This window comes from Mustela nivalis, assembly GCF_964662115.1.
Source record: "Mustela nivalis genome assembly, chromosome: 10".
Lineage (NCBI taxonomy): Eukaryota > Metazoa > Chordata > Mammalia > Carnivora > Mustelidae > Mustela > Mustela nivalis.
This window is the reverse complement of record NC_139029.1, coordinates 101,421,296-101,445,945: the sequence shown is the minus strand read 5'-3', so window position 1 is coordinate 101,445,945 and position 24,650 is coordinate 101,421,296. Positions and strand designations below refer to the sequence as shown.

Below are 24,650 nucleotides of genomic sequence, written 5' to 3'. Positions count from 1 at the left end.
GACAGAGATCAAAAGTAAGCAGAGAGGCAGGCAGAGAGAGAGGGGGAAGCGGGCTTCCTGCCGAGCAGAGAGCCCGATGCGGGGCTCGATCCCAAGACTCTGGGATCATGACCTGAGCCAAAGGCAGAGGCTTTAACCCACTGAGCCACCCAGGTGCCCCCGTTCCCATCATCTTGTAAGTGTAAATGCTCATCACCTTAATTTTTATATCATTACGAATTCACAAATATAAGTATATATTATGGGATTTAATTGATTGCAATTATTATTTTTGAAATTAAAATTGTGCCATTTTTGGAAAGGGAAAACCTCTTCACAGTGGCTTCTAAATCCTCATGACATGAAAATAGTAGTGGTTAGCTTCCTTTATTCATTTATATGACAAGATGCCCAGACGTGTCTTATATATTTCCCATGCCAAACCTGGAATCAATCATTTCACTGAAAATCGGATTAATTTTAATGGGAATAGTATTTCAAGGCCACATCACGAGCTAAAAATTGGTAGTAGCTTGAATATAATGACATCTTTAGTGGAACAGTTAAGGGAGGAAAAAAATACCCCTAAGAACATATTCTTTTAAAATAAAGTTGAGTTGTAATTCACATCAAATGCATCCATTTAAAATACATAGATGAGGGTGCCTGGGTGGCTCAGTGGGTTAAGCCGCTGCCTTCAGCTCGAGTCATGATCTCAGGGTCCTGCGATCAAATCCCGCATCGAGCTCTCTGCTCAGCAGGGAGCCTGCTTCCCCCTCTCTCTGCCTCTCTGCCTACTTGTGATCTCTGTCAAATAAACAAATAAAATCTTTAAAAATAAATAAATACATAGATGAATTTTGACAAATGTATACATTTTTATAATCACCACCCCAATCAAGATATGAAACATTTTCATGGCCTGAAAATGCTTTTACCATCTTCTTCAGTAAATCTACCTTTTCCACCAGAAGCAACCTCTACTCTATTTCCATTACCATACATTAGCTAGCCCTGGATAATGGGTTCTATAAACCCTCACTGAACTTGATACTGTTTTATCTAAAATGTGGAGTTTTCCATTTCTTCTTCTAGTTCTGCCAATCCTTCATGTTTTGAACTTAGTATGTGCTCTCAAGTTTACCATTTGTGTTTATTATTTGCCATTATGTGGCAAATGTTAGTTTTCATGGGGTGTATTTTTTGCAAACTTTTCTTTCAGCCCTTTGAGAGCCGAGTTTTAGGGATAGCTCTCATAAACAGCAGGTGTATGGATTTTTACATGGAGTTTGACAGTTTCTTTGTGCTAGGTATTTTGGTTTGTTTACATGTACTGATTATTTGGATTTATTTTTAGCATATTTTTTAAAGTTTTTTTTTTTTTAAGTTAGTTTTTTTTTAAGATTTTATTTATTTATTTGACACAGAGAGAGAGAGAGATCACAAGCAGCAGAGGCAGGCAGAGAGAAAGGGCAGTGGGGGGGGGGAGAAGCATACCCCCTGCTGAGCAGAGAGCCCGATGCGGGACTCGATCCCAGGACCCCGAGATCATGACCTGAGCCGAAGGCAGAGGCTTAACCCACTGAGCCACCCAGATGCCCCTATTTCTAGCATATTATGATTTGTGCTTTTTCCCTCCTTCCCTCCCTACCTTCTTTTAGATTTTCCCTCTCTCCTTTTTCCTTGTATGGATATTTCACACTCTGTATTCTTTCTAAAAGGTTGCCTTTGAAGTTTCAGCATGCATGTTTTAACTCAAGGTCCCACAGTGACCAATCTTCACTCCACTGTCAAACAACTCAAGGCCCTTAAAATGCTTTGAGTACCCCTTTCCTACATATATGCAATTTTTGGTCAGCAGTTTCGTTTTATTGTTCGTGGGTTTTTTTAAATACATTTATTAAGATATTTTAAACACCACACAATTCACCCTTTGATAGTATATAAATCAGGGTTTTCAGTATATTCACAATAAGTACAATCATCAACATCATCATTTATAGAACATTTTCACCACCTCCAAAAGAAACTCCACACCCAGTAATCATCAATCCCTACTACCAAGCAACCACAAATCTATTTTCTGTCTCTATAGATTTCCCTGTTCTGGACATTTTATATAAATGGAATCATATTGAAATGTGATTTTTTGTGACTGGATTTTTTTCACTTACCCTAACATTTACAAGATTCATCCATATCAATATGTCATTCCACTTTATGGCCAAATAATCTTCCTTTATATAAATATACCACATTTTGGAGCACGTGGGTGGCTCAGTTGGTTGAGTGTCCACCTCTTGGTTTCAGCTTAGGTCATGATCTCAGGGTCATGAGATCAAGTCCCACCCCATCAGGTTCCAGTTGGGTGGGGAGTCTATTTGAAGGTTCTATCCCTTTGCTCCTCCCCCAGTTGCGTTTGTGTTTTCCCTCTCTCTCTCTCTCAAATAAATAAATCTTTAAATAAATAAATAAACAAACCACATTTTGTTTATACATTAGTCATTGATAGACATTTGAATTCTACCAACTTTTGGTTATGCTGCTATGAACATTTGTGTGCAACTTTTTGTGTGGATATGTGTCTTCATTTCTGTTGGTTATATATGAAAAGTAGAATTGTTGGATCATATTGTAACCCTACTCTTAATAGTTTGAACAGTGCTAGACTGTTTTCCAAAGCAGCTGAACCATCTTACATTCCCACTAGCAGTTTAAGAGGATTCTGATTCCTCCACGTGCTCTCTTACACTTGTTATTATCTGACTTTTCACTTCCAACCATCATAGCGGGTGTGAAGTGCTATCTTATTATGGTTTGCTTTGCATTTCCCTGATGATGTTGAGCATCTTTTCATGTCATTAATGGCCATTTATGTATCTTCTTTGGAGAAACGTCTATTCAGACCCTTTGCCCATTTTTAAATCTGGTTGTCTTTGTATTATTGAATTGCAAAAGATTTTTATACAGGGGTGGCTTGGTGGCTTTGTCGGTTGAGCATCTGACTCTTGATTTAATTTCAAGTCATGGTCTCAAGGTCATGAGATCAAGCCCCATATCAGGCTCTGCAAGGGACTTGCTCTCTCTTAAAAAAAAAATTATACATTCTGGATACAAGTCCCTTATCAGATAATAGGATTTGTATGTATTTTCTTCCATTATGTGGGTTGTCTTTTTATTTTCTTGATGATGTTCTTTGGTGAACAAAATTTTTAATTTTGGTAAGTCAAATATATCTTTTTGTTGTTCCTTGTGCTTTGGGCATCACATCTAAGAATCCTTTGCCCACCACAAGGTAATGAAGATTTCCCCCTCTGTTGTCTCCTGGAAGTTTTTTTTTCTTTTTCTCCTGAAAGTTTTATAGTTTAGCTTTATTTACATGCATGTGGCTATCCACGTGAATCATTAGCATTTTTTTGAACCACTAACATTTGTTAAAAAGACTGCTCCTTTCCCACTGAATCGTCTTGGCACCCTTGTTAATAAATCAGTTGGCCATACATGTATGGTTTTATTTCTGGATTTTCAGTTCTATTCCTCTGATCTATTTCTGTCCTGTGCCAGTACCAGTGTGTCTTAGCATTGCTTTGTAGATAGGTTTGAAATGGGGGAAGGGTGAGGCCTCTTATCTTATTCTTTTTGAAGCTTGTTTTAGCTATTCTGGGTCCCCTGAAATTCTGACTGAACTTTAGAATCAACTTGTCAATTTCTACAAAATAAATTCATTGGAATTTTGATAGGATTATAACAAATCTATTATCAGTTTGAACACTGCAATCTTAAGTTTTCTGATCCATGAACATGAGATTTTTCCAAGTAGTTAGATGTCCTTTAATTTCTTTCAATGTTTTTGTAGTTTTGCATATAAATTTTGCACTTTTTGTTAAACTTAATTCCTAAACTCAGATTTTTATAGTCTTTCATCCTGCAACCCTGCAGAACATGATTATTGGTTCTAATAGATTTTTTGTATAGTCATAGGATTTTCCCTATATAAGTTCTTGTCATCTGTAAATAGAGATCGTTTTACTTCTTTCTTTCCAATCTGGAGGCCTTTCATTTCTTTTTCTTGCCTAATTGTCATGGCTAGAACCTCCAGCATAATGTTGAACAATAGGAAGAACAGATACCCTTGCCTTTTTCCTAATGATGGAGAGAAAGTATTAGATCTTTTACCTAAATTGTTATCTATAGATTTTTCATCAATGCCCTTAACCACATTGAGGAAGTTCCCTTCTATTCCTACTTTGTGGAGTGTTTTTTGTTGTTGCTTTTTATCACAAAAGGGCATTGGATTCTATCAAATACTTTTCTTGAATCTGAGATGATCCTATAAGTTTTGTTTTTTGTTGTATTCATACGACGTATTATGTTGATTTTCGGATGTTGAACTAACTGTGGATCCCTAGGATTAATCCTACTTAGTCATGGTGTATGGTTCTTTTTTATGCTGCTTCATAAAGTTTGCTAGGGTCCGTTGAAGATCTACCATCCATATTCCGGAGAGATATTGGTCTGTAGTCTTTTCTTGTCATGTCTCATTCGGTTTTGGCATCAGGGTAAAAAGAGAGTCCGTAAAAGAGAGTTGGGAAGTGTTCTTCTCTCTTTTTAGGAAGAGTTAGTGAATAATTGATCTTCTTTAAATGTTTAGTAGAATTAAGCTGTGAAGCCAATTGTGCCTGTGCTTTTTTTTCTGTGAATACTTACTTTTTCGTGGGTATTTTTTTTAATCACTACTTCAGACTCTTCACTTGTTACAGATCTATTGACATTTTCTATTTTTTTTTTTCCTTAGTCAGCTTTAGTTTTTCTAGGAATTTATCCATTTCATCTAGGTTATCTTATTTGTTGTCATACGACTGTTCATTGTATTCTCTTATAATTCTTTTATTTCTGAAGAATAATTTCTAAGGTTAGGTTATTGATTCAAAATCTCTAATATAAGCATTTGCAACTATAAAATTCCCTCTATGCACTGCTTTAGCTGAAGCCAATAACCTCTGTCGTGCTGTGTCACTTTCATTCATCTCTAAATGTTTTCTGATTTCCCTTGATTTCTTTATTGACCCATTGGTTATTTGGAGTGTTGTGTTCAGTAACTCCACATATTTATGATTTTCTCAACCTTTTTCCTGTTACTGGCTCCTAATTTCATTCCACTGTTGCTGAAGAACCTATGTTGCACTATTTCTATTCTCTTAAATTTATTGAGGCTTTATGGCTTAGCACATGACCTATTCTAGAGATGGTCCATGTGCCCTTGAGAAGAATGTTTATCTGTTGACTGTTTAGAGGAGTGTTATACAAATGTCAATTAGATCAGTTAGTTTGTAATGCTGTTCATCTTCTGTTTTGTTATTCTGTCTAGTTTGCTATCCATTATTGAAAACTAGGCTATTGAAGTCTCCAACCATTATTGTTGTATTTACTTTCCCTTTAACCGTTTGTTTTCAGGTATTTTGGTGCTGTTATGTGTTTGTTTAGAATTATTAAATCTCCCTGATGTCAATTGACACTTTCATCATTAATTATAAAATGTGCCCCATTCGAATTTTTGTATTAAAGCCTATTTTCTCTTAAACTATAGCCACTCCAGCTTTGTTGTGATTGCTGTTTGCAGGCTATGTCTTATTTCCTCCTACTCTCAACCTATTTGTATCTTTTAATCTAAATAAAGTGTGTTTCCTGCAGACAGTATATACTTGAATCAGGTCTTTTTATCCAGTCTGACAATCTCTCTGATTTGAAGTGTTTAACCCATTCATATTTAATATTATGTTGATGTCTACGATTTTAATTTTTGCTCTCATGTCTTCTTTGCTCTTATAGTCCTCCTTCAGTGCTTTCTTTCACTTCAAGTGTTTATTTTTCTAAGTATTTTAATTTCTTTAATTTTTCACTTTTATTTTCTTAGGCTTTGTTTTTTTTAAGTTGCTCTAGAGTTTATCATATACATCATATCAGAATGACCTATTGATTTATACTAGGCTACTTCCAAATAGGAATATTACTCTTATGTAGCTCTGTTTCCTCCTTTTTTGTGATATTGTTACATATAAACTTCCTTTGGTGTTACAAACCCAACAAAAGGTATAATTATTAACTTACCAGTTATAGTAATTTCCTTAGGTTTGCACAAATTCACTCCTATCCACATCCTTCATGCTAGTAGCAAATACATATATATTACATTTCTGTATGGCCCCAATGATACACCATAATGTTTTATACAGTCCCAATTTTTTATCAAGAGAAGGGAAATAAGCATTTATGTAGTCTTGGGTTATTGCTTTTGCAATACTTTGGGGAATTTTTTCATGTCTTTGAATATTTTTACTAATTTTTCTCATCTCCTTCTGGTACTCCCATTATGCATGTGTTAGTGTGCTTGAAGGCATCCTACATTTCTCTGAAGCAGTGTTCATTTTTCCCCATTTCTTTTTACCTCTACTTCTTTCTTCTGCCAGTTCAAGTCTACTGTCCAGTCTCTCTAGTGAATTTTTTTTAAGACTTTATTTATCAGAGAGAGAGAGAGCGCGCACACAAGCAGGATGAGTGGCAGGCAGAGGGAGAAGCAGGCTCCCCGCCAAGGAAGGAGGCCAATGTGGGCCTCAATTCCAGGATCCTGGGATCATGACCTGACCTGAAGGCAGGCGTTTAACCAACCAAGCCACCCAGGCATCCCCCTGAATAATTTGCATTTAATATTAATCTCTATATTGATATTCTCCATTTAATGTGACATTGACATCATACTTTCATTTACTTTTTAACCATGGCTTTTTTTAGTTCTGGGAACATGTTTACAGTGACTACTTTCAAGTTTTTCTCTTATAAATCCAACATCCTGTTACCTTCAGATAGCTTCTATTGCCTTCTTTATCTCCAGCATATTAGCTACACTTTGGTATTTCTTTGCATGAGTATTTGTTGGAGAATGGAGATTTTAAACATAGCGGCTGGTTCTTCCCCTCCTCCACCTCAAGTTATTTGTTGAGGTGTTGTTGTTTAGTGACTGGCTGAATTATTTTAGTGAAATGTACTCCCTCCTCTCCCAGCATTAAACCCCTGATGCACAGCTTGGGTAAATTTCCCTGGGATGACAACGGGTTTGATAGGGCTCCCATATATATATATATATATATATTTATTTATTTATTTTATTTATAACCAGGCCATATGGGAGTTTTAACAACTCCCATAACAACTCCCATAGTTGTCAGCTGCTATATTGTTTTCAACAATGCTGTGGGGCCCAAGTTGCTCTATACACTCATCTAATCATATTCTGGCTCCTTTAAATGCATAGTTACTGAGATCTGTGTGTCATATTCTTGTAACTACAGGATGGCTCCTTTGGGCTTATTTACCAGTTTTCTCTGGCAAACTAGTTAACCCACAGTTTAAGACTATCTTGAATCTCTCTTCACTTACCTTTTGTCACAACCTCCAGTGCTGTGCCCTCCTGTTTGAATTTGGCCACATTCTATTACAACTTAAGTCCATTCTTTTGGAAGCGATTAGGGGCTATTAGTTTCATAAAGTACCTTTCTCAAGCTAAAATCTCAAAGCCAGGGTTTAGATGCAACAATGTGAAAGTGGCATCACTAAGTGCTCTATGGAGGAAGTGGGGAGGCAGCCTGAGGCCTTCTGGTTTGTCTTTCCTGGCATGGAACCACCACCTCATGTGCTAGGGCAAAGGTGGTCAGTGTCCCAGTAATTCCAAGCATGCCACACCCAAGGTAGAGCCTCCATTCTCTGTGGGGGCTGGATAGAATCAGAGCCCCCAGACACACACACTTCTCAACCACACTCACTTAAAACTTCACCACAGCAACAGGCACTGGGACAGGATGAGGACTGATGTCTTGCTTTTCCCAGCCCTTCAACTGGGAGTTGAGAAAGACAAAGCCTTGTGATTTTGGCGGTAGCAGTCTAGTGTCCACACTGCTGAGCTGGAGTAAGGAGGTAGGGAGAAGCCTTGATTCAAACATCACAGACTCTCACCATCCCTACAGAACTGTCATAGGTTTTCTTGAAAAGATGTTTCTTCATCTGCTGTTTGCTCATAGGTCCATTTCCAGAGGCTTCCCATGTTTTGTTTTGTAAATTTTCACCACTTTCCCTGGAAGTGGGGGGAGCAGAATCACATTGTCATGCTGGGAGTCATCTGGTTCACTTTTTCACTCAAAAACTGACATTATTGTTTTATAAAGTTTACTTTACCCTCATTAACCATTTTCTTGGATCACCATTCCTTCTTGTGACTTAGAACTTTTGTTTTCTTTTTCCAGGAATAAACCAAGAATTCATTTAATGAAAATATGTTAATAGTAAGCTCTTTTTATCCAAAAGGACCCTGTCCTTTTTCCTTGGTAGTTTTGTGGTTACAAAATTCTAGACATCTTCCTCTCACTATCTAAAAGTATTATCCCACGGTCTTCTGGTTTTCATTGTTTTTCTAAACTGTAGTGGTAACTACAGTGAACGTAAGTCTTTTCTTGCTCTTTTAAGGACTTATTTTAGGTGGTTTGCTTCACAGAAGTGTCAACTCTGACTTCCCACTTGTGTATGTCCTAGATTTTGTCTATCTTCCAGAACGTAGATCAGTATGTCTAGATGTTGATATATTTTCTAAACTCCTTAAAGCTGATGTACGACTTTAGGCAAATGTGTAAAGTTCTCAGCTGAAATACCCTCAAATATCATCCATAACCATTCTCTGTATCATCATTCTGGTACTCTCTGTAAGATGTTTGTTGGACTTTACCATGTGCTCTTGGTGACCTTTAACTTCTTCACACATTCTCTCTGCACCGTACTGCATTCTGTGTAATTTCATTTTGGTCTTCTTTTATCTGTATGTTTTTTTCTAGATGTTTTGTTCTCAAATTTGATCATTTTTCTTCCTATGCAACCGTTATCTCCACCCCTGCCATTTTTAATAGTCTCTCATTCTTTCTCAACTTTTAGACATTCTTCTATTCCTTATGCATTTTGCATTTCATTGAATCCAGGCCATCAAGTATTAAAGGATATACCAATTTTTATACCAGTAACATAGCTGATATACTACAATGCCATCCCAATTTTAGAGATATTAAAATCTTTTCAATGTCTGAATACATTCATCCAATAATTCCAATGTCTTCAATCACTATAGGCTAGCTTCTGCTCTTTCTCCTAATTTTTTAAATGACTTCTTTCTCATTTTTGTGACCTTGAATGAGTCCAAGATTATTATAACACTATGAAAATTCTTTGAGATTGGATTTGAAGTGCTTTCCTTTAAAGAGTTGTATTAATACTTAAATGCCTGGGAAACATTTCTAACCTGATACTACTTTAAGTCTTGGTTTTTCTGACGACATAGGTAGTTTAAGTCTGGTTCCAATAGGCAGTTTAAGTCTGCTTCCAAACCCGTTTAAAGTGTCAGCTTGTAGACACCAATTCTGAGGGTAGATTCTTCTTTTCTTCCCCTTTTCTCCACCCAGTTTTCTCTCTCTCCTCTCTTGAGATAGGGTATTCTGGTTCCTTCTTTCACTGAGTGTATCATATTTTGAAGTAACAGGTTTTGGGAGATTATCTCATTCTGAACTCACCCTCATGTTGGCCCTATGATCAGTTTCCCTTTTAAAACTTAGCCCATTCCAAAGTCTTTAGGACACAAGGATTGGCAGAATCTTTGGAGCAACTGTCTTTTTCAATACTTCTTTGGATTCACACTTTTTGTTTCACCCCACTAAACCTTACTTTGAAAACTCTGAAGTCTTCAAAAACTTCAAATACCAATGAACACCTCATTTACTTTTCGCTAAGATTCACCAGTTGTTATCCTGCCATTCACATGATCTTGTATATATATTTTACACACACACACACCCATTTGGCCTAACCATTTGAAAGTAGTATGACACTTCATTCTTAAGATATTTCAGCATGCATTTTCTAAGAAAAAGGTCATTGCCTGCATAAGGAAAAAACCACTGTCACCTAAGAAAATTAAACATTTCATATCATTAAGAATTCATATACAAATTTCTATAGATATCTCTAAAATGGCTTTAATTGCTAGGTTTATTTAATTCAAGGTGAAATCTAAGTTAATGAAATACATGATTAAAAAAAAAAAAGATTTTAGAGAGAGCAGGGGGAGAGGGGAGAGCGGAGAGGCTGAGAGATGGATAGAGAAAGCCAAGTAGACCCATACTGAGTGCAGAGCAGATGCGGGGCTCAATCTTACAACCCTGAGATCATGACCTGAGCCGAAACCGTGTCTGATGCTTAACTGACTGAGCCACCAGGTGCTCCCATTACATGTGATTTTCTGATCTGTAACAGTCTCCCCACCTGTTTTACATAGCACTTTAAAAATTCACACCAGACATCTTTGTAAATGTCCTATGTTGCACTTCTGTCTAATTATTTCATGATTACATTGTCAAATATTTTTGGTAAAAATGCTACAGGTGATAAAGTGGACCTTTGTTTTGTACTGGTCTCAACCCACCAATAACTAATGGTGTGGCTGGCAACAACCATCAGGAAACAAAAGAAATAAAGATTTCTTACTTACAAGGCCTGGAAAATACACAGCACAGCTGGGCCCACATAGCAAGGTTGCAGAGGGAGATGGGGTGGGACACACACACACACACACACACACACGCGAGACCAGGGGTCCCTGTTTACTGAGGTTGGTGGGGGAGGTTTAGGGTTCCATGGGCTCACTTCTTATTGGTGAATTCAAAACAAGAGAACAGGCTGTTCAACAAGAGCTGTCTTTGAAGTGGATACCTCTCTGAAATGGATACCTTGGTAATCAAAGCTTAAGCCAGACATTTAATAAAAAAAGAAAACAACCAAAATGCAAAGGGAAAAAATATCAAACCAACCCAGGGCTTAAACTGCAGCTTTGAGTATCTTCCTTGCTACCTCAGCAATACATTTTAAGATTTTTTTTTAAAAAATGAATCTTATCCAGCATTTCAGATATTTAATACCATGAGGAAGGTTCCTCTGTGCATACAGTCTATCATATGATCAGAAACAGCTGTCAATATATATTGCCTTTCCAGATCAACAGTAACAACTTTATAAATGAAAGAATAGTGACATATTTACTTAAGGCCATAAAAAGGGGATGCTTGAGATAAAGCCTTGGATTAGGTGTTGTATACTACCAATTTATCTTTGCATGTATTATTTCTTAAAAATCTAGAGGCTAATTTTTGTGTTTGCTAGAGTTTAGAACTCAAGTCTCAAATTAGTGAAGGACAAGCTAAATATTCAAGAGTTGAGGATAGATTTTATTTTCTTAAAGATTTCATTTATTTATCTGACAGGCAGAGATCACAAGTAGGCAGAGAGGAGGGCAGAAAGAGGTGGAAGCAGGCTCCCTGCTGAGCGGAGAGCCCAATGCAAGGCTCTATCCCAGGACCCTGGGATCATGACCTGAGCTGAAGGCAGGGGCTTTAACCCACTGAGCCACCCAGGCACTCCATTGAAGATAGATTTTAAAACCTTGGGGTACTACATCTACACTTTTTCTCACCTCTTTAGTAAAAAGGGAGAAATTACACTTCTAACTTGCCCCTTTTACATGGCAATAGCAGGAAGAGGAAATAGGGAAAAAGGAAACTAAATGTTTCCTTATCACAACTTACCATGTATCAACCTCGTGCTATAAATAACCTCGTCTATATTAATTCCCGAAGCTAGATATGATTAGCCTCATTTCACAAATAATTTAAGTGAAACTCAAGAGTTCAGACAGATAACTGGTTGAACAAAGCTTACTAGTTCAAACCAAAGTGTTCAAGTGGCCCAATGGCCAAAACTCATGATTTTTCCACTACACAAAATGCATCCAGAAAGGTAACAATTTGGCAGTTTCATTCTGATACTTCACTTGGTTATTCATGGCCATAGTTCTGCATAACCTAAAGAAAAACCAGTCAAATTTCGTGAAAAACAATCTACAATCCATTACTTAACCCACTCTAGTCTTACTGCTGCTCAAAATGGAATTGGTCTCCTAAGGTCATCTATGGCTTCTATATTGGCCCTTTACCTTTACTTCATCTCTTGCTCTAATAATTGATTTCAATGATATTCCTTTTGAAATCTCTTATGAAACCTCTCTCATCTTCCATTATGGCTCCTCTGCCTTTCCTCCATGACTAATTCAATCTTCTCATAGAATCTTCATATATATATATTCCTTAAATGTTTCTGCCACTATCATAAGTATCCTACTCTTAGCCATTCTAAAACTTTCCCAGGCAATATCATACCCTACATTGTTTTAGTTAACAACATTATACTAATGGCTAAACTTCTGACAGGTGTTTGCTGAATGCCTATCATGAGCTAGCCATTTTTGGTGACAAATAATACAGGATTCTTGATGGATCTTAGAGGCTCTGTCTATAGCCCAGTTATTTGTAACAGGCACCAGAAACATGGACATCCACACCTTAATTTTCCATGGATACCTTAAACTCAACATACCCCCCAAACTGAACTCATTCCCCTCCACTCATAATCTATTCCTTTCTCCTACTATGATGTTAATAGGTATCATATAATAAAAGCCTAAGGTAAGGACCACCTGGCCTCCAGTATTGGTCTGTTTTACTTTCTAAATCTCTCTATAATTTGACTGCCAGTTTCCATCTCCACTGTCAGATAGCTAGTTTAGGGCAATTCTGGATTACTCACAGCCTACAACTCTCTCTCCACTTCTAATACTCTCCATAATCCATTCTTCACAGTTTAGAACAAACTTTCAAAAAGGCAAGTCTGATTGTATCAGCTCTCCAAACCCTGTTCTTAGAGAATTCTTTAAGAACTCTTAAAATTCTTCAGGGGCTCCTTGTTACCATCAGTAAAACCCCAAACCCTTTAACATGACTTTCAAGGCACTGCTTAAAAAGGACCCTGGCTCAGTTCTCCAGCTTAATATTTTACTGCTCTAGCTTACACTCTACTCCTGAAGTTCTCAGGTCCCAGAATAATATTTTATTCTCTTCATTCTTTGCCTGGTTCCCTGTTACTATAATTTTTTTTGAAATATTTTATTTATTTATATGAAAGAGATGACAAGTAGGCAGAGAGGCAGGCAGAGAGAGAGAAAGGGAAGCAGGCTCCCTGCAGAGCAGAGCCTGATGTGGGGCTCGATCCCAGGACCCTAAGATCATGACCTGAGCTGAAGGCAGAGGCTTTAACCCACTGAGCCACCCAGGCGCCCTATCATATTTTTTTAAGTGAAAGAGATCACTTCCATGACCAATGAGTTTGGTGTTAGAGCCTTTCCTGTATTTTCCTACTATGTTCTGTGTTGATCCCTATTGTAACACGCATTGTTCTCAGAGTCTAAACAATACTTGTGAAGGCAGGGACACTTCTGTATCTCCAGTGCCTGACACACAGTATACATTTTTCAAATAAACTTAAAATGATTACATATCAACTCAAAGAGGAAGAAAAAAGGAATTCATCTGCAAACTTTTTCAATTTTCTAATTTAATAGAAATAACCAAAACAATGTGGTTTTCAAACAAGGCTTTAAACTAATCTAATACAACTTCTACAACACATTCCAGAGCATTATAACAAGAAATATTTACAGGCAGCTAATGTATTAAATAACCATGAAAAAGAAAATCTTGCTTTTAATACACACCAGCAAAAAACACAGGAACGGAACAATTAGAAACTGCAACCTTGTTTTAAAAAATTAAATATGATTATTTAGAGAATACAATACCACAGAAACAGCACTTTTTCTTTAAGAATCATATTGAAGGGTAGTTAATTATGTGCAAAAATAATAGTTGTAGTAGTAGTAGTAGTAATAATAATAATAATAATAATAATAATGAGGGGAGGAGACCAGTTGAAATACTGGAAGCAAGGAACTAGTAAGGCTGTGAATTTAACCCTTTCGTGTGTATGTCTACATAGAAAATAACAGGCTTTCAGATTGCACATACCGTTTTTATAGGCTTATATACATGTTTCACTGTGATTTAAAACATAGTAAATGCCTACATTTTTCAGACCAGGAGCAGACAAGCACTTCCTTCTTAAGACTGAAATTTAGGCCACACCTGAAAGGGAATATTGCAGTGGCACCTACAAAATCATTTGAGTGCCTTCCCACATACAAATTTGGTGAATTTTAAAGAAGAGCATTTTTTATAGATTATTTGCTAGAAAAGGGCTAAACGTAATTTTGTACATTTTGTAGTATGATTATGACAAATACGTCCAAATTGACCTATTTTTGAAGATAATTTTCTCAGATACAATAAAAAATATATAAAAGACCACGAAGGCAAACACAAGGAACTAAGATGGAAGATATGTTTTACATGCATTTTGGCCAAGTAAAGAAACCATCATATCCAAGAGTACATGTTGAAATCTGAAATGTCTATGTAAACTGTGGCATATAAATTTTTTTTCTTAAAAAAGTACCTTCAATTTTTTTTTACTCAAATACCTACTTTTAAAAAAATATGCAACTTTCCCCAATTTTTAAAATAAAATGCCACAATATATTGTCATAAGCTCCAGCGTACATTTAAATTTCTTATTTTTTAAAAGATAGACTGGGTGATATGCATACAAACTTTCCTATAAAATCACCATCTGGGAGAGGACTATGATATGCCTATTAGGCAACAGACTTAAAGCAGTGTTATTGCTTTATCGAGGAGGAGAGAACTGTCAGAAAAATAAAAGCAAGCATCCAGGTTGAATTCAAGATCAAACTGATACACTTTGAAAACCTTGGATCATCTTCAGCAGATTATTAATACAGATGGTATGAATTAAGAATCTGATTGTTCTAATTAAGGGAGTTAGGGTGGGTGCATTTTATAAAAACTACTCACCAATCCAATGCTGAGTATGCAAATAAGCAGTGTTGACTTCAACAAGAAACAAGATCTTTATACATCCTGTGTTGTGAGTGGGAATGGCTAAGGGACTTAAAAGGCCAAGGGAGAGGGGGGCCACAGCATCTACTCCCAATTTGGATACTAAGAGATTACTGAATAACATGTGGTAGGCCAAAATCCGAGGGCACAGTCAGAAGACCTAAATCTACCGGCTTATTAACACTCATCACTAAAAATTACATGGGCAGGAGACCTGCTGAGGTAACTGGTAAACGAACAATTTGCTCACTATAAACCTCTTGCTTCTACTTAAAAACATTATTTCTTTGGATGAACTAAAAACCTCAAAAATTGTTACAACAAAAAGTGAGATTAGATGACTTTAATATTATTTAAAATTCCTTTATATAAGACATTGAAGTCAGAAAGTACCTCGTTGATTCCAAAAAGAATAATTTCAACAAGAGAGACAATGCCTTATTATCTCTGTGGTAATGATTCAATGTTTCTATATAGATCATGACCTACAATCTAACCATACTTTGGGACATGTACATGCTTCACCTTGCAAAACAATTCCTTTACTCAGTGAATTAGCTGAGCCAAGAGCTTTTAAAAAAAAAGAAAAAAAAAATTTTAGGCCACCGGAACAGACTGAGGAACACTTTGTTTTTAGTGTTCTGATGGGAGATCAGAAATGAAGTATTGCAAAGTTTTGCAAGTTTTTAAGTTAACATTTAACATCTCCATGTCTAAAATACTGTCTTTTAATAAAGAAAGAGTATTAAACTGCCTTTAGGAATTGACGTTAAATGTTTGTTTTTTTGAAATATAAATTAATAGAAAAACATAAAGACATCTGAATATCAATTTAAGCTTTTATACTTTTTCTAATGGTTATATCAGATAGTGGCTGAACAAATCAGCTTAGGAATACACGGATCAGTGTACAAGAAAAAAGCTTCCATGAAACCTGAACTTGCATTTAAGGGTAGTTTGTTGATAGCTATTTACTTAATAGTAAATTCTCAGTAGTATGAATTGTCTTCTATTAACAGAAATGGAGTCTATTAAATGTTGACAGTAAAGTGGCTTTTCAAAAACCAATCTTAAAAGAAAAAAAAAATTTTCACCTAACATAGAAATATCTTTAAGGGAACACATTATTTTTTAAGGCCCTAAATATCAAGAAATAAATATTAAAATTTAATTTCTCCCCCACTGGTAGAACCTATATAAAAGACTTAATTAAGAATCATGAAAAGGACTCAACTGAAGAACAAGTGTAAAATATTAGAAATAAATGGCTTGACAAAAGGAAGTTATACTGCTACTCTTCACTTTCCCAAATATGCCCTAGATATGTCTGCTAAACTCAAATCATAAATGTTGTGGGAAAGAGGGAAATGCACATAAATAAAGGATTATAAAACGATTCTCTCCCTCTTTTAAGAAAATTCTTCTTAGATATCTGAAATGTGAGTAAAATGATAAAAAAGTTCGGTGTAAGTTTTAAAGCTGAACTTATAACAAAACTGAAAGAGAAGCTAAAAGAAAGTCACAGAATGAAGTCAACAGCAGTAATAAAATCAACACCACTTACGTACACCATCAGAAGGCCTGATTAATATTCATGTTTACCCCCCACGCTTGTTAAGAAAATAAAAACAACCCAAAGGAATTTGTATAATAATTTCTTTAGAGCACTTTATTTGATTCAATATGCACTAAAAAATATTTACCTCAGACAATTATGCCAAATAATTTTTACTGAGTAGTCTACTGTCTGAATTGCAGAAGCCGAAGTTTTAAAAAGGCAAATGATTTGCCACAAATCTGCTGACGTCTGAAAAATATCTAATGGCAAGTCTTCTATTTTGGTCACTTTCATTCTAAGGTGTCCATACAAAAGTAGGACTAAATTTTTTAATCCAACAAAAGAGAAGCCTGTACACAGTCTAGAACACACATCTTGGATCTGAGCATCACAAATGAAGAGAAGAAAAATGAAACCAAGCCAAGGTGGTTTATCTGCCTCAGGGGCTGAACTCAGGGTAGTAAAGGTGGGTTTACTCCAGTAACCATTCAAGTGGGGATTGGCTCATTTTCAGGATTTACTTACAGGCCTCTTCTAAGTCCGTTAAGCCCCCAGTCCATGCAAATGTCCCACTTGGTGGACAGATGAGTAATCTAACCCCACCGGGTTTATTTCAATAGTTTGATATTTAATAATAAGCTGCTTCTGAAGATTTTCTGAGAAGTCTGTTCTCTATTAAAATAAGATAGAACCTCAAAATATGAATGTGAACATTAGAAATAGACAGCATATATTACAAATCCATTCTTGATAGGAACATTAGTAAGAATACACATTAGCTTAAAAAACAGGCTCAGCAAATGTTGCTGATCTGCCAGAAGTTTTAGTTCACTATTTACAAATAAGACAAAGTGAAATACAGAAAATTTTACACATTTGGTAGTTGACAGATTACTGTTTGCCAATAGTGGTCTATCAGAAAACTGATATGAAGGAAGACTGGATAAGAGCCAGTTGTCACCTTCTCAATCAAATTCAAATGTACAGAAAACTAGATTAATTTTAAAACGAACATTCTGCCTTTGATGGGAATAACTGTATGATCAGATGCTCTGACTGGGAAGTGCAATTGTGTGGAAGTGTTTTCCTGGAAATGACTACTATAAGATCTGCCACTGAAAAGTTACTGTATTTATTTCAGCAGACCATTAAAAGTGATTAAATGATGATCACTGATGTTTTCTAGACTCTAGGTATAAATAGAAAATAAAACTACTGTTGAGTTCTTTAAACCAATATAAAAACTAAGGCCCAACAGCATCAAAGTGAGAAAAAATGTCATGGCATGATTCAATGCACATCTGCACTGACATCAAAGTGGAATCTGAGCAACTCTGATTTTAGCTAGAAAACAAATCAGTATGTATGTGTGTGGAAGGGGAGACGTGAAAGTTGTTTTTAGTATCTGTGCACTCCTGTCCAAAGAAACAATTTATCAAGCGACATGACCCTCAAGTATGTACTTGTACGCCCAGCATCCTGCACCAATCAATACCACATGATCACCAACAACTGCCATTCTAAAGAACCATCCTCTTTAGTTACAGAATCTTCAAATCATTTCGCTTTTGCTTTTACTTTTAAAGTTGCAAACAGAGTTCTCTCCCCCTTTCTTGACAAGAAGTGACTTCTGTCCATTACTTCAATCTAATACTGTGTAAAAGCTATCAGCTTCTTCAAGGAGGTGCCCACTGTAGGCAAGATATTCCAGCAACACTTAAATAAAAGGTTTTCTTTTCTCTCTCTCTCTCTTTTTTTTTAAACAATTATTTAAGTTCATGTCATTTTACTTTATATGTACTGGTCTCTCATCTGACTTTAGGCGTTTCCTGCGGGGCTGTATAAAGTCTTCATCAGAGTCCTCAGTTACCTCACCATCATCCTCTTCCTGCTCAAACTCTGGCAAAGGTGCGAAGGTCCTGTCTGAGTAGATCTCTGTGAGTTTATCTTCAAAGTACAATGCAACTGCTTTCCCTGCCTGAGCTACTTCTGAATCAGCCTGCAAGCAAAAGATAGGAATATTCACCTGTTGGTAATGCATATTCCTTCACCAAGTTTGCATGGTCTGAAAAGCTTACCTTCAAATTAATCTCTTGTGTTTCTGCATAAACTTGAACAACTTTCATCATCTAAAAAGGATACCAGAGTCAAAAAAAAAAAAGGGAAATTATAATCCTTTCTAAAGTTATGAAACTGCATAGGATTGGCGACGAAAGTCAGCCATACTAGGGGGAACAAATTGCTATAACCAGATTAAGTGCTTTCTCAAATTCTACAGAACATGGAACCACTTTCTTTACAAAGTTCTGTTACTAAACCTACTGTGAAACCTCAAGAATGCTTTCAAATTCTATATTAGTAAGTCAATCGGAAATGGCGGTTGACTGAATACATCAATCTCATGAAGACAAAAAAACTAATCATATTAAGAAATGTTGCTTTTTAGAAACTGCCAAACCATCAACAAACCACTTAGAATTCTATCTGTATGGCAATTTGTTAACCATAAATTATTTAATCATTGCTAAAGCAGATAAAATGTGTCTTCTTCCTTGCAGATGTTAGCTACAATTCATAAAAGCACATTTATTTGAAAATAATCTAACTGGATTAGAAAGTAAGACAAAAGTGGAACTATATCAATTTTAAGTTCAAGTGAGTAAGGTTTTACTATACTTTCTGCAGTATACTGCTACACTATACTTTTAACCTTAAGGATTTTTTCCCCCAAATATTAAAAAGGTCATCTAGATGCTTCCAGAGTTAGCTATGAGTATATGTTAAATGATTTGATGTCCTTTTAGTAATAGTCATATGGCACCAAATTTCACCAGTAATAAAGATATTTTACTATTGAGCTTTCTAAAGGTTTTGTAGATTCTTATCTAATTCCATTTTCTTCTCATAGAATAATGAAAATCTTCTCTAACAGTAAGAGACTTGCCTTTTCTCAAAGAAAACAAAACAATTTCCTTGAAGAAGTGAGTCATATAGCATATTTTTCCTCAAGGAGAGCCCATCCTTATCCTCAAAAAAAAATACACAACCGAAGTTAATAAAAGTCGTATTGCTGAGATTAGAAAACTCAACATCATATACTCTGGGCTACTATTCAAGATGAGCCACCAGAAATTAGTTTATGATTTCAGGGTTCTACATTTAATAGGTTAACATTATTAACCTACGTTAATAATAAAATCAAAAGAACCAGTACAAGTGCCTTTCCTAAATGAACCCCAAATATAGACTATTTAATAATCATTTTCCATATACTTAACTACAGTCTACTCTCTATACTTGTATATCTCAACCCTCAGCTTCAAAAATATACTCCAATTATACACAATAAACTTTCATTAGAGCTGTGGATGCAATCAAATTTTACTTTTGACACAACTGCAGGAGAAAAAAAATTTTTCAATCAAATTAGAAAAATCTCTTAGCAGGAAAAATATAATAAAAAATAAACAAGCAAAAACCAAAAACTAATAATCCAAGACTTTATAGTTTGGAAGCTAACATACTTCATTAAACCTTTCACAGTTCTTGAAGATCAAACGGACATCAGCCACAAAGTCCTCTGGGGTTTGGTAGTGTTGGGAATGTTTTTTCTGAAGCTTCTTTTTCACGGTAGATAAATCCATTGGTTTCTTTATAATTTTATAGTAGTTTGGTATCTAAAGAAACAAATAAATAAGGATAGCTAAGGATTCTCCAAAAATACCAAACTGTTTTATTTGAAAATGTACAGCATATATTAATTACTGAGCCAGCTACTTGAAAATTTTAGGTATAGTGAAGGTATTTTAAATCTTATGCCCCAATCATTTATCATAAAAACCAAATCATATTCAGAATCTGTGGCAGTCTTAATGGTTATGAAGGCCTCAAAGCTCTATCTGTGGTAAGGAGATCTGGAAAGAACACGATCAGCAAAGCTAGCCAACATTAGTGTTAAGGACACATCTGGCTCATCAGAATACTATGACACCTGAAGAGTTTTGTTTTGTTTTGTTTTATAAGAAAATATAAAAACAAAATTTATTATTATTATCATTAGAATGTTGTCTTTTAGAGGCTATAACTTTATACCACAAAGGACTCTGGACATAAAACAACAGAGGAAAAAGAGGATAAATAACACAAGAAAAATTTCATTAACCCTTTAATGATCATGCCAGAGAGTGTTCTGGCCCCAACTTTTAGCCAGAAAGTTGTATTCTCGAGAAACAATTGAACTTGGAGAAGCTATTTAAACAGTTCACAAAAAGAAATATTTTAAAGTTATTTTCTACTGTAAAATCCCTATACTTGAAGACAAACTTCCTAGTATCAGATGGTTACTATTTGTATAAAACATGTTCCTGTGTCTAGGGCTTTTGTGCTTTAAAATTCCTTTCTGAGCCTACCCAGTAAACAAGTCGACTATTTAATATTCTATTACAGGCCTGGCATTCAACAATGTCTTAATTCAACAAATGATGGTGAGCAAATGTATATAGCATATTCTCATTCCATTCATGAAGCCTGAGCACCCATGATATTCCTTTTCCTATGGGACTTTAGAGCTTTTATTCCTAACAAAAAGTCTTCTTTAAGATAATCAAAGAGCACTGACTTGCAAAATTTCCAGTCCTTTCTTAATCTAGACTGTTCGTAAAGAGGGCTTATCTTCATAAGATAAGAACCAGTGTGAAAGCTTCAATTTTACATTTTTATTCAAATTAATACTTACATAGAGATTGTTTTCTCCCCAAGGTACAGAGCCTAGAATCATAGAACTGGAATTTTAGAGATATTTCAGTCCAGTACTCCCACTATATGTTTAAAAAGGTAAAGGCAGAAAATTAAGAAATTTGCCCAAAGTTTTAAGGCTAGTTAATGGCAGAACTGGGAGAAGTTAAGTATTCCGACTCTTAGTCCAAGATTCTTTCCATTACATCTATATCCCTTATGTCCATTTTAAAAGTGAAAGAGAACACAGAAGTTAAATTCATTACTTTGTCATGACAGCAACAAAAACTTTTAAAAAACAAAATGCAGTATTTGACAAGTGAATCACACATCCATAAGAGCCCTAATAAAATTTTGGATTAATACGTACTGACATTATCAGGTACTGATAATTAGCAGGTACTATGCTAAAACGTTCTATAAAGGTCTCCTATGTGTTCTTGGAATATCCAAAATGGGGTAAGAAATAGCATTAGAGAAGGAAACTTGAACCTTGGAGAGGCTGAGATTATTGAAGAAGACTAAGATGAGAAGCCTTAAGACCAGAGCCAATACTCTCAAGTCTTATACCAAGCTTCTTCACTAGGGAGGTCATAAAGTAAACAACTCACCGAAGCAGGAACCGGTTCCTGGAATTCAATACTTAATTCATGGCAGTAGAGGTAAAGCAGAAGTCGTTCACATTTCTGGACCAAAACAAAGAAAGGAAAACACATGAAATGTTTATTCCCCTAATAAGATATTCTTAAGAGAACTTTATCACTACAAAGCCTTATTACAACAAACTCAATATATGCCTCCTATATACTGACTTATCTAAATACACATACCCAAAGAAAACCATCTTGTTTCCCTTGCTTCCCATTTAGTTGTTTGGTTTTTTTTTAAAGATTTTATTTATTTATTTGACAGAGAGATCACAAGTAGGCAAAGAGGCAGGCAGAGAGAGAGAGAGTGAAGCAGGCTCCCTGCTGAGCAGAGAGCCCAATGCAGGGCTCGATCCCAGGAACCTGGGATCATGACCTGAGCCGAAGGCAGAGGAGTTAACCCACTGAGCCACCCAGGCACCCCTCCCATTTAGTTTTGAGACTACCTTCTGTTCTACTTTTAAAGAATGTATTGAAAATAGAGGGCGGCTTTTGTTCTTAGACGATGACTAAGGTAATTTATCTACTACTGACTATTTACAGAGATGGAAAGGAGTCATAAAAGCAACATAGCATTCTGTGTAAAAATTCATAGATTACTAGGTAATCCTCTAAATCCTAGTAATTAGGATTACCTAGTAACTTTTTTTTTTTTTTTTAAGATTTTATTTATCTATTTGACATAGAAACAATGAGAGAGGGAACACAAGCAGGAGGAATAGGAGAGGGAGAAGCAAGTCTCCAGCTGAGCAGAGAGCTTGATGCAGGTCTCAATTCCAGGATCCTGAAATCATGACCTGAGCTGAAGGCAGATGCTTAACGAGTAAGCCACCCAGGCACCGCAAGATTACCTCGTTATCTATAGTAATCTATAAACTACTGCTTTTGCTATTCTCTGATGCAAGAAGGACACATATTATTCTTTCTTTTCCTGAAATGACGCCATGCAGGTCTAAAATTAAATACAAACTATGTCTTCTCAATACAATTCTAGAATTTTTTATACAGTCAAAAGTAAACTGAAATGCATTTTACATTTATAGTTTTCATTTGCTTAAACTTCTTTTAATAGAAGTCAGTACACGCTAAACAGATAATAGAGGGGGATTCCGCAAGTACATACACCAGATCGGAGGCAAACTTAACTGTAATGACCAGAGAGCTTTTGTTTTTGGAGAAGAGACTATAGACCACATCAGCAGAAATCTGAGTGAAATGAGGAAAGGATTCTGGATTTCATTTTTTTTTAAGATTTTATTTATTTATTTGATAGAGAGAGATCACAAGTACGCAGAGAGGCAGGCAGAGAGAGAGAAAGAGAGGGAAGTAGGCCCCCTGTTGAGCAGAGAGCCCGATGTGGGACCCAATCCCAGGACCCTGAGATTAAGACCTGAGCCGAAGGCAGAGGCTTAACCCACTGAGCCACCCAGGCGCCCCTGGATTTTATTTTTAATGACAGAAAGCTATTACAGGAAGTGACAGACATGTTTATATTTTTTTAAAAATATTATGTAGGAGCGCCTGGGTGGCTCAGTCAGATGGGTATCCGACTCTTGATTTGGGCTGAGGTCGTGGTCTCAGGGTTGTGGGATCAAGCTCTGGGTTGGGCTCTGCATGGAGTCTGCTTCAGATTCTCTCCTCCCTCTTCTTCTGCCCCTCCCCACATTGTACTCTCTATAATCTTACAAAAAAAATACTACATACAGTACAGAAAACTACAGTATAAAGAGTCAAGAGTAAACTCAGGGAGTCTGAGTGAAGTTTATTATGACAGTGCAGATGAACCACCATGATAGCTATCTCAGAAGGTGATGGTGAGGACAAGTAAGCAAATTGTATTAGGGTCATTTCTGATCTTTCACTAGAAAGGCTTGTGCAGCAGAAATAAATGGTGGTACCATTTAAAGATGGGAAATACCGGAGAAGAGCGCAGTTTTTACATTGTTATTTGCTTGTTTATTATTTATGTTTTTTTGAAATTATGCTTTTGGTTGGGACATGTTAAGTATGAGGAAGCTGGATGTAAAGTCTCCAGTGTATAGCCAGACAACTACAGAATCCCTAATAATAAATCCAACTTATATGACACTTACCCTTTGGTCCACGGGGCTTAACCCTTGTGCAGTTTTCCCCTTCTTACTATGTTGCAAATTATCACAATCATATTCAACTTCTGGTTTCCCAATATCTCTGCAAAATGTGCATATCCAGTCCCCACTAAAGAGAGACACAGGCAATTAGTCCCTGTAATTATAGTAAAACCCATGCTAGAGAAGCTAGTTCTCTGGAAGTAAGTCTCCAGTTTTTCTTTCCTTCCACGGTTTTTGAGGAAAAGAAAGGCTGCATTCTTGTCAAATCTCAAAGTTGTCTGATAAAAGCTTCCCAAAACTTTTCCCAGTCTTCAATTAATTATTTCTAGAACACTTTATAAAACTGTAGCCCTGCATTTCAAAAGCAATCTCTTCATAACACCAAGTTGAGGGTTAGTACTTACAGCAGAAGACGGAATGTCAACCCCATTACTATCTCACAATGACCCCACGCTCACAAAAAAGTAAAGAGTATGGGTTACGGAACTCCTCAGGTATCCCATATTGGTATGGCATGTATTCAATATGCCAAAAATAAAACAATTCTTCTCCATGGCCAGTCAAAAGCCAAGAACACATATCTCCATAAATACAAACACATGTACATACACCCCTTATCCTTTAAATTTGCTCAGTCTAGTTTGTTTACATCAGGATTTCCATCAAACCATAAATTCTAGAATGGTTCGTTTCC

General features: G+C 36.0%; 1 protein-coding gene across 2 annotated transcripts in view; it reads right to left on the bottom strand.

Annotated features, from left to right (window-relative positions):
* Positions 1 to 13,486: 13,486 nt before the first annotated feature.
* Positions 13,487 to 24,650, bottom strand: part of TRIM33 (tripartite motif containing 33) — a 117,644-nt gene continuing 106,480 nt past the window's right edge. The window contains exons 16-20 of one of the 2 annotated variants that reach the window (XM_082685011.1): positions 23,960 to 24,083; positions 21,831 to 21,905; positions 20,010 to 20,162; positions 18,564 to 18,614; positions 16,570 to 18,484 (exon numbers count right to left, since the gene is read on the bottom strand). In XM_082685011.1, the coding sequence (XP_082541137.1) occupies positions 18,272 to 18,484; positions 18,564 to 18,614; positions 20,010 to 20,162; positions 21,831 to 21,905; positions 23,960 to 24,083 (616 nt within the window). In that variant the 3' untranslated portion in view covers positions 16,570 to 18,271. Of the gene's footprint in view, positions 18,485 to 18,563; positions 18,615 to 20,009; positions 20,163 to 21,830; positions 21,906 to 23,959; positions 24,084 to 24,650 lie in introns of both variants that reach the window. The other variant, XM_082685012.1, reaches the window with a different exon arrangement.